The sequence below is a fragment of the Penaeus monodon genome, chromosome 17, assembly GCF_015228065.2.
Source record: "Penaeus monodon isolate SGIC_2016 chromosome 17, NSTDA_Pmon_1, whole genome shotgun sequence".
In the NCBI taxonomy this organism is placed as follows: domain Eukaryota; kingdom Metazoa; phylum Arthropoda; class Malacostraca; order Decapoda; family Penaeidae; genus Penaeus; species Penaeus monodon.
The window spans coordinates 45,081,681-45,092,557 of record NC_051402.1 but is presented as its reverse complement, the minus strand read 5'-3'; the positions used below and the strand labels follow the sequence as shown (position 1 = coordinate 45,092,557).

General features: G+C 38.7%; 1 protein-coding gene across 1 annotated transcript in view; it reads right to left on the bottom strand.

Moving 5' to 3' along the window:
- The window catches only part of LOC119583812 (NADH dehydrogenase [ubiquinone] 1 alpha subcomplex subunit 13-like), an 8,901-nt gene extending 509 nt beyond the window's left edge, over window positions 1-8,392 (bottom strand). Inside the window, exons 1-3 of the mRNA XM_037932518.1 lie at window positions 8,228-8,392; window positions 2,560-2,638; window positions 2,151-2,259 (exon numbers count right to left, since the gene is read on the bottom strand). Coding sequence (XP_037788446.1) covers window positions 2,151-2,259; window positions 2,560-2,638; window positions 8,228-8,315 — 276 coding nt within the window. The 5' untranslated portion in view covers window positions 8,316-8,392. The remainder of the gene's footprint in view (window positions 1-2,150; window positions 2,260-2,559; window positions 2,639-8,227) is intronic.
- Window positions 8,393-10,877: the final 2,485 nt, after the last annotated feature.

Genomic DNA, 10,877 nt, shown 5'->3' with positions numbered 1-10,877 from the left:
CCCCTTGGTTGGCCTGCCTTCTTTTCAGGTATATGTGCCAGGTAAATATCTCAGCTATTAGCAAAAATAGGATCTTTTCAGGTGTTTTCATGTGTGTGGGCAGTGAAGCACCCAGATCGAAGATGTTCATTTTGGCTCAGGCATCAATAACTGCACATCTTATTAAAAAATCTACACTTCTAGCCATCATCAACATTCAATTTACTGGGATGGTGCCGAAGGTGAAAGTAACCCTGAATCTGGTCAGTCTTATGAGTATGCCCTGGGTTGGTGGGCAATTCTAGGGTATGTGAAATGATGATGTGTACCAAAATTGGAACTAGAGTGCAAGTGAAAGGATAAAACTGGTATAAATTTAAAAAATTAACATTACATGTTCCCTGAAACTGCATTAACTTAGCAACATAAACCTGTGAGCAGAAAACTAGTGAATGCAACCACCAGATGTGTGTCCATATCACAACTTAAACATTCTAGTCCCATTTCTAGGATCTCAGAAGCTAATGCTTTGGCTTGTGGCAGGAACTGTCCCTGATGGAATCATGGAATGGACCATCATTCAGGCAACATTCCTTTGGTTGTGACCATCACTTTCAAGGGCAACTTTCCCATCATAATTATATCTACCGCATTTTTTTTCTCATGTTGTATATCACTAGGCCTACTATTGTTTATTCTTAACCTACTGAAGTTCTACCAAAAAATTAAAGTTGACAAGCAGAAGAAGATCCATTAAAAAAAATAAAAGTAATGCTGTGATATTAAATTCTACCGAGTTAATGGTTCCCTCCCCAATAAGAAATCCTTTTTTGAAAAATGCAGGTTAGGGAATAAAATATTAAAATTCTTGAACTATTCACTAATTCTTCTATTTTAATATATGATCTTTATAACATCAGAATGCAGAATTCTATACTATCTTTTAATTTCATTAAACTATTGTATAACATTTAATGATAATCTAGTTTCTTGAGTTCCCAACCCCCTGATAACAAGAGCAAAATAATTTATAACCCCTTTCATTACACAGCCCTTTTCTGGCACTGCACAATATATAGTTTTTCACTGATGCCTTGTTTTAAAATAAATATAACAGGTAACTATATACCTCATACTTCTAGCTGAAGAAAACAAAGATGAGGATTTTCTTCATAATATCCAATATTTCTATTATATCACAATGTCATCTAATCATTATCTACTAGTATAATTAGTTAATAATCCTTCACATTTAAAAGATCAACCTCAACCTTTTTCCAAGCATGCTACAAGGACACACAAAGAAGCCCTTATTCCATGAACAAACTCCTATCTTCTATTTCATGTTCTATGTCTTTTTACCTACATAAACCAATGCCGAGGGATTTCAATCCTATGTCTCAAAAGAACACAAATTAAATCACATCTGTTCTAATATATTCCTTAAATTATCATGTAAAACAGGATGTGGAATCCTTTGGGCTTATAGGCTAACTTTATTTTTTCCTTTTTCTTCTAAGCATTAGGTTATTTCCAATATCATGATAAAGAGCAAAACTACCCTTCAAAAAAGGAGATCAATGTTAGCATTTGACATAAACACCAAACTTTGTATCACTATCTTATTAGGAACCAGAATGTGTAGAAGATACAGGTATCAATGGAAATTTTATCTCTTAACAGTTTATCCTTGACAAGTTCATTTACCAAATAAAATTTTTATTGTATGTTTCCTTACTTCCTCATCTAGTTATGTTTCTAATGTCAATACCCACAGCAATCAAACCCTTGCATAATAGGCTAACATACAGCCTTCCATGATAATAAAGAACTTCAGTATGAGTTTTAGAGAAAATATATATAAATATGAATTTCAATCCTTGCTGAAAGTAAATGTCCGCAATAATTTTTTTTTCTCTCTCTCTCTCTCTGATAGTTCTACAAGCGCTCAGCTAGCAAGGAGTAAATTAATATATTGAAAAATACTAATAGCAACAGAGAATGAAAAAAATAATAATAATAAAATAAAAAATAAAAAAAGAGGGGAGGCAGTAATCAGATAGGTTGGACTAGTAATTACGGGTCCCTGATTGGTTTCATAATACATCATAATATCTAATTTCCAAAAACTCAAACAATTATTAACTAGATGAGGAAATAATCTTACTAACCTCCTCATCTCTATTCCTTCGAAGCTGCTTCAGGAACTCCCTGTCTCTCTCAGCTAGGAGGAGAGGCTCCAGTGCTAAGGTGGCACTCCTCATCTCAACCTCTTCAATCCTGTAATGTTGGTGGCACAATTTATAATCATGCAAAAAGTAATCAAAGATTTTGTTATCGAAATCATTTAACTAGATCATACAGGATAAATGCTTCTTTATTGCTAAACTAGTTCATTCTCATTTTTTAAAAATTAACAAATCATCTTTTGAGCTCACAGCTGGGCTCACAGGCCATCATCCTGACCAGCAAGAAATGGGCTGAAGACCTAATTAGGCATCACCCAGCATATAGGATTATTCATAACAACATAATCAGATGTTACCCATCGTATATGTATTAAAAGTGAAAACAACGTACCTGATCTTTTTGTATGTGCGGAAATAGAGGTACCCAGCCACTGCAGTCATGAGAGAGAAGCCAGCAAATATCTGACGCCCTGAAAAATAAATTACAATTAGTTTCAAAGTCAAATTTCCAACTTTATGGAATGTACCATATTATTTATTTTGATTAAGTTTTGAATCATTATCATTGGACAATAAAAATGTTTGTTAAATTAAAAAACAAAATATTTACTTATTGTTTTCTTCTCCAAATGTCACATATTTATAATATACTACTCAGAAGTCATTTCCAATTTAAATGCACCTTACAAAATGTAAGCATACCAGCCACACCAACAGAATGCCACCAGGAACATGTCATGCCCACTTTTTTTCCTTTGCACATGTATTGCTCCAAAAGTACTCAGCCAACTAGGAGTATATTAGTAGGCCTATGACAATCGCTTCCTTTCCCCTTTCCTTTTTGGGTAAAAATATAAATTTCTTTTGTTATTACTATTGCTATAGCTATTATCTAACCCACTGGATCCAGGTGATGTAACTCTCCTGTCATGAAAAAATTTGGATGAGGCCTGGGTTATGGGAATAGGTCATGGAAAAATCTGTCCAAGGAACATATACCATCATGTAAAATTCAGTGTCAACCTGGGGTGACAGGACGACTCACCATGAGTACACAAAGATCTTGGAGGATGATTAGACTCAAGCAGCATTAAGGAAGGGGCTCTTACATTATTTCACTGGCAAACATTAGTGGTATGCATCATCCTTGAATCATGGTTGGAAGAGTGCTAGCTCCAGGGAGAACACTATTTCCACACACTGGATCCTAATTCTGCCCACCGTGACTGGCAGAGCAGGCTGTATTACATAAAATTGAGTATGAAAATATATCAACATGACACAAATAACACAATGTTACTTATTGTTATTATTATTGCAAAGAGTTGTAGTGTACCTAGAGAAATGCTGTGTGCTATGGTGTCTATTCAAGGAAAACGGTTTATTGACTTTTTTAAACACCATATCAATGGGAAACGGCAAAAAAAAATTATTCAGAGATAACAACACAGCAATGGGGAGGCAAAGAGTCTTGACATCACACCTATGGGAGAGTCTCCATTCAAGTAAGCCTAACATCCAGATTTTGGGCAACACACAAGCAGTGAGTAACCCTGATCTCACAGGTTAACTACACTAATAGGAGGAGGAGGAGGAGGAGGAGGAGGAGGAGGAGGAGGAGGAGGAGGAGGAGGAGGAGGAGGAGGAGGAGGAGGAGGAGGAGGAGGAGGAGGAAGAGGAGGAGGAAGAAGAGAAAGAGAAAGAGAAAGAGAAAGAGGAAGAGGAAGAGAAGAAGAAGAAGAGAAAGAGAAAGAGAAAGAGGAAGAAGAAGAAGAGAAAGAGAAAGAGAAAGAAGAAGAGGAGAAAGAGAAAGAGAAAGAAGAAGAAGAGAAAGAGAAAGAGGAAGAAGAAGAAGAGAAAGAGAAAGAGGAAGAAGAAGAAGAGAAAGAGAAAGAGGAAGAAGAAGAAGAGAAAGAGAAAGAGAAAGAGAAAGAAGAGAAAGAGGAAGAAGAAAAGAGAAAGAAGAGAAAGAAAGAGAAAGAAAGAAGAAGAAGAGAGAAAGAGGAAGAAGAAGAAGAAATAATTAAAAAAATTAAGGAAATGGGTAAACAGGTAAGATAGTAGGACTAATAATTGACTCATTAATGACTAGGCAGTTGTGGGGCCATTTCTTCAAAAAACAAAACTGCTCCTACTTCCCCTTCACCCTCAAAACCCCCAATTCCCACAGGAACTCCCAAGTTTGTTGGCTTAATTTGGGGATTTGGTCTCTGATGAGTGCAGTCCTGTTGTAAACATTTACTGAAGTCTGGTATTCTTTTTGCTCGGGTTCCTATATCATATTCCCTGATTTACTGTGGGTGTATCTTTAACTCATTGGATCCCAGGGATGTGGATGTCTTGTCATGAAAAATCTTCCCTAGATGACAAAGAATTCACCATGTATGTATGGTATGAGACACTCACAGATGCTGATTATACTAAGAACATGGTTAATCTAACACCTCCGGGTGGTTTCCCAATGCAAAAGCCCTCTCTCCCAGGCTGTATTCATAGTGGCCTGGGCCCCCCCGCTGGGGGATCACTTCTGCACCATAGTGTGCATGGCATGACCATACATGCCCCCGGAAAATGGGACCGGCACACCATGGCACATAAGCACATGCCACCTGGAATATAGTCCTAGCATGCCATGGCATGTACACACATGCCATCCAATGGCAAAGGGTTAATCTTTACAGTATGGATTTAATAAGGAGGGCAAACTGAAGACGATAGTCTATTCTTGTATAGGACAAAAAGTTGCAGTCATCATTACAAGAAATAATCAGTAGACACCAATGGTAATGCCACAAATTATGGAAAAAGATCGCAGGAGGTCTTCTTTCAGCCCAAGTCCACTTGGTGATCCGAAGTTTCAGTTCCATCTTGCTATGCATATGAGGTGTAAACAATGTTTTTTGCCAGGGTGGATGGGCAGAGCCACCATCAACCTCCCCCTCAGGAAGTACACCCAGTTATGGCAACTTAGATTGGTCAATAAATTTAGTGACAACCAGAGGGGAATTAGTATCTGGCTAGTGCACCAGTCCTGTAAAGAATTACCAAGAGCATATATATACCTTATGGTAATTGTTCAGAATACGTTGACATGACAAACTATAATAATAGTGGTATTTATGGATTCCTCTACACAGTAGTCTGTCCACATATGTAAGACATTTGTTGCAGAACCCATCTGAATCCCCACTTAATAGGAAGGGGCATGAAAAGTATAGGGATATTATTGCAGAGGATAAATATGAATACCACACATGAACTACTGTGCCCTCTGCACTTTCCCCTTTGGGATCTGCCTCCCTTCAACTGCCGCCCTGAAAGACAAAGTATCTTCCACATCTTCATGGCAAAACAGAGCACATGACAGACATATGGGAGCACCTGATGCTGAGCCTGTCTTCTGCTCTTTCCTGCTGTACATATGTGGTGGATTCTTTACTGTCCAAGGTGGAGGGTTGTGGGACTGAAAGCCTCCATGTGGGGCAATGTCTTGTATATGTCTGTAGTAGAGGGTGAGATCAATCACAGACACAGATCAAATAGATTAATACATGATTCTGAGCTGCCCTTCACCTTCTGCAGATTGTATTCAACTGGGTACTGTCAATATTGTTGCTTTGTATCTTTTAAGACATTATCTTTTCGGTAACAGTTAAGTTTCAACCGGCCATCTTTTATAAGGCAAATAATAAATGCAAATGACAGTGTGAATAAATCTAAGACACTTATCTTCTATGTACTTCCATAACGTATCATAATCAAAATTTCGATATTTTAAAAATTGCCATACGATGTCCTTTCCTGCCATTAGTAAGCAAAACAATGATGCCATTTTGTTTTTGTACATTTATTGTAATAATCCAAATCTGTACATAGATAAAGCCAGCATAACATTACATGGAGATTTTTTTATGCTTAAGAGGATATGATAATATAACAGTAATACTATAATAATATCTAGTATTTAAAGTAATAAATATTTCTTACATTGCACAAATTGATGTGTCGGCCCAAAATTAAGAACAAGAAGGAATTTAGAGAATTAAGAAATGGACACCATGTATAATGGTCAGTTATTGGCAAACTAGCGGATTATATGATCCAACAAACAGTGACAAATCCTAGCCAATGAAAACCTCTGAAAATGAAGTCAGTCTTTTCTGACTAATCATAACTTTGTTTATTTGGAAAACAAAAAATGTTCAGTGCCCTGTCCAAGGAGATGTATGTGTTAAAAAATATATTGATAGCCAGTTGAAAGTTTTACAAGCTGCCAAATATATCTACTGCTAGAAATACTACTGCATCAAGGATAGTGAAATATAATAACAGAGGTGTGGTGATAGGTTAGTACAATTTAATTAGTGTATAACAAGAACCAATATATTTATCACACAAAACAAATATCTTCAAATAATAAGCAAATGCATCTAATAAAAAGTCTTTACTTCTAATATCACAATATATGCAGTATTACTGAAAATTATAACTGGTTTGGTTTAATGTCCATTTTACTAAATGTTAGCATGAAGTGTTAATCAAGGGAGTACAGGAAATAAATAGGAGGTTAAAAAGGTAGGTTTGGATTTTTGATACCCTGTTTTTTGGCGCTTCATCTCTGGAGGGTTTGTCACACTCGGTAACAGATACCAGAAACACAGCAGAACTAAAACACTAAAATAGCTTTATACGTTTGTTGAATCTCTGTAGTGATAGGAGTAAATTTTCACCCATACAATAACGATATATAATTCTGTTAAATCCAGGATTTTTCTTTGTCTGATCAATGCCAAATACAAATACATTAAATTATGATTGAACAAAACCAACTCAAATATGAAAATGCATTTTGTAGGTTTCTTGATGATCCTATCAAATTTGTTTGTAAAGCTCCGTTAATTGTTGATCATACCGTAATGGTATTTACAACTAATAATAATAAATTTTTGGTACTGACAGTAATTCTGTGTCAAGCCATAGTTTTGGCCTCTGCAATCTATGTGTATGTAGTCACGCTCAAACACTATTCAGCACATTTTAGTAATAAGCTTATAAACCTTAGTGATAACATCAAATAAGGAAGCAGTTCAATATTTATAATTGCCAAAATAAGTAAGGTGAAATTTATTTGCCTTTGAGTGCCAAATACTTAGCTTAAAATAATTACCCATCATAATTATCAGGCTTTTATCTCTATTTTGTTGTGCACACTGTGACAGAACACAGTAATCTAGCAACTGTGGTCGTGTGTAATAGGCAGTAACCTTAAGAACTATCTGTGTAAGGGTTTTGTCGACAGTCTCTGAGCAGTCATATGCAGTAGATATTTCTCTTTTAGCAATAAAAATGAGGCTACAGCAGCTGTGCCTAAGTTGTTTATGACTTTCTTATGCTCTATATGATGGCATTGTCCATTTCCCTCTATCTCTTGCCTCCATCTCGGTAACATTAACGTAGTTCCCAAACATGCAGCACAAAACAGATGCTTAGACATTTTATCCACTTTGCCATCAGGGAATAAAAGTCATTCATCTGCGGGTCAAATCCAACAGAAAACAGCTCAACAACACTAAACAATGAACAAATATTCCATTCCGATTAAAACTTTAAAAAATCCCAGGCTGGTTGAAACTGGAAATTTTACCAGTCTTTCTCTACCTCCACACTGCCCTTGTTCCTCGTCTCAAACTTTAACAACCACAACAAATGAAACAAAATAAACACGAGGTATTCATTCAGTTCATTAAATCCTCTCCCGAACGGCCTTTCGGGGACGCTTGGCCTCAGTGGTAAAAAAATATATGCCGTACGTCCTCTGGTTACCACGTTACCTACCCTCAAACTTCTGCTCTAATCTATAACGTTACACTGAACGTCTGACGTAAGCTACGAAAAGGATGACAGTGAGAGAAAGTATAAACAGCTAATAGTAATGGTAATTCGCGTAAACACATCCGAGGCAGGCAATCTGCCCTTTCATAATTCCACGATTTCTAGTCTTCTCGCGAGACCTTTCCACAAATCTCGCGTGCCGTATATACGCAAAGGTTTTAACGTACCCGAGAAAAGAGTTCTCGCAGGAATTCTCTTGAAATTGATGGCTTCATAGCCCCCTTTGGGAGGGAGATCCTGCGTCGGCGCCGCCATGTTCCCGGCTCAGCTGATCGGGGAGACGAGGCGCCGGGCGGCCTTCGGCAACTTCCGCACCGCGCATTAGCCGATCTCGCTCGGAGTTGCCCTTCCTCATTCATATTGATTATGTCCCGCTTAACATTCTATTATTATTAATTATACATATATATGTAAATATTTTTTTGTCATTTATATATCCTGCCCTACTATATTTTTCCACTAGAATGTAAACTGCTTTGGTTAGATACACCAATGAATGAGCTTCATGATTTACCAGTGACATCTAGTAGTTAAAAGATAAAGTTTTACGTTTTCTCTTATGTTTATGTATAACTATTATAGGTTTGTTGATTTGTTATATATTGGATTTCTGCATGTAAGTATACGTAATATACATGGTGCCGATGATGGTAATGTTTATAATGCTGAAGACGGTGAAAATGAAACTAAGAATCAAAATAACGATGATGGTGATGATGACAGTGGCTGATGTAGAGAATAATAACAATAATAGTGGGTTTGATGATGATACCGACTGATGATGATGGTATAACACTGACTGCGAATAAATATGTGATAGAAATAAAAAAATATATATACTAAAGATGGTGCGGCAATGACGATAACGGCGATGGTGATGATAATAATGATGAAAAAGTGAATAATAAATAATAATAATAATAATATGAAAATAATGTCAATAACAATAATAATAATAACAATTGCTATTACCCTCAGTATCCCTGTTATTATCATTATAATAACAATGGCAATGAAAATAATAACCATCATCATCATTAGTAGTAGTAGTATCGTTATTGTTATTATTGTTGTTGTTGTTGTTGTTGTTGTTGCTGTTGTTGTGTTGTTGTTGTTGTTGTTGTTGTTGTTGCTGTTATTGTTGTTGTTATTATTATTATTATTATTATTATTATTATTATTATTATTATTATTATTATTATCATTATTGCTACTATTAATACTACTTCTATCATTATTATAATCATTATCATTGCCACTATCGTCATTATTATTATCATTATTTCCTTATTAATATTATTTATCATCATCATCATCATCATCATCATCATCATCATCATCATCATCATCATCATCATCATCATCATTATCACCATCACCATCACCATCACCATCATCATCATCATCATACTGCTACGCCAGTGGGTCTTTGTCTCTGTGCGAAACATGTGTTAACATAATGGACCTGGGCAAACATGACACAGCTGGCTGTGAGCGGAGGAGCGGAGGAACAAGCAAAGAGACGGAGTTTGGTGCTGCTCCTGTGAAGACCTCGTGTGTGCCCGTGTGACCTGATATAACTTTGTGTTGCCCTGTTATAAGCTGTATCGTGCAGTGTGACATGCTGGTTTCCCCCTGTATTGTGCCTATAGAAAAGTGTACGGGTAAATAACTTGTGTAAATAAAGGAAAGACTGTCATCGTGTGTTTATTTCGTGCCCTGCCTCTCCAGGTGGCGTTTCCCCTCCTGGTGTTCTGGGGATGCTGTGGTGCTCGGTGCCTCTTGGAGCTGTTCAGTGTTCACGACCCTGTGGATAACACGTAGTCTGCCTAGCCTGCCTTGTGTTGGTGGCAGAGAGACGAGGCGGTCGGCGTAACAAATGGTGTCAGGAGTGGGATTTGTGATATTTGATCAGTGAGACGCGCCGATTTATCATGTCGTCCAAAGATGGCGGCAGCCATGAGAGAGAGGAGGCTATGACTGAGGCAGGCACGAGTGAGGTGAAGACGAGCCAGATGGACCTGATCACTGCCATGCTGGCCGGTATGAGGGAGGAAATGGCACAAAGGGCAGAAGAGCAGGCACAGAGGGCACGCGAGCAGGCGCACCATCTCGTCGAGATGCAGGCAAGGAAGGCAGAGGAACAGTTCTGCCAACTTGTTCAGGTGCTACAGAGCAATCTTGCATCTGTGAAGATGGAAACTCAGCAGTACACCGACAAGGCCTGCAACAGCGTGAAGAGTGAACTGATGGAGGAGGTGCAGACTCTGAAGGGCGAGGTTCAGGGCCTGAGGGAGGAAGTGAAGGCGGAAAGGCGGCGTCATGAGGTAGTAACGTTGCATGCAGAGAAGGCAGACGAGGTTCTGGGAACAGATGCCAGAGCGTCAGATTTACTGGGGTCTGCCTGGGGTCCGTGGCAGGAAACCCCCGGGCCCCGCAGCGTCGTGTCGCAGCCAGTGGTCGCTGCAGAAGGCTGGGGACCCATCGGAACCGCTCCCTTGGGTATAGTTGGCGGCAAACTCGGACCCGGTCAACCCGCTTCATTGCCTCCCTCCCCCCTCCCTCCCCCCCAGGTGTGTTAGTTCACGGCACGCGTTCTCCACCCTGCAGCCCCTCGGCCTCCAGACATTCTGTGAAGCGTAAGCCAGCTGAGTACGATGGGAAGGTGGCCTGGGAGGCATATGTCGCCCAATTTGAAATGCTGGCATCTGCCCAGGGCTGGAGCCAGGAAGAGAAGGCCCTGCAGCTGGTAACAGCGCTAAGGGGCCCCGCGGTGGAAGTGTTGGGGCATGTGGAAGTGTTGGGGCATCTACCGGC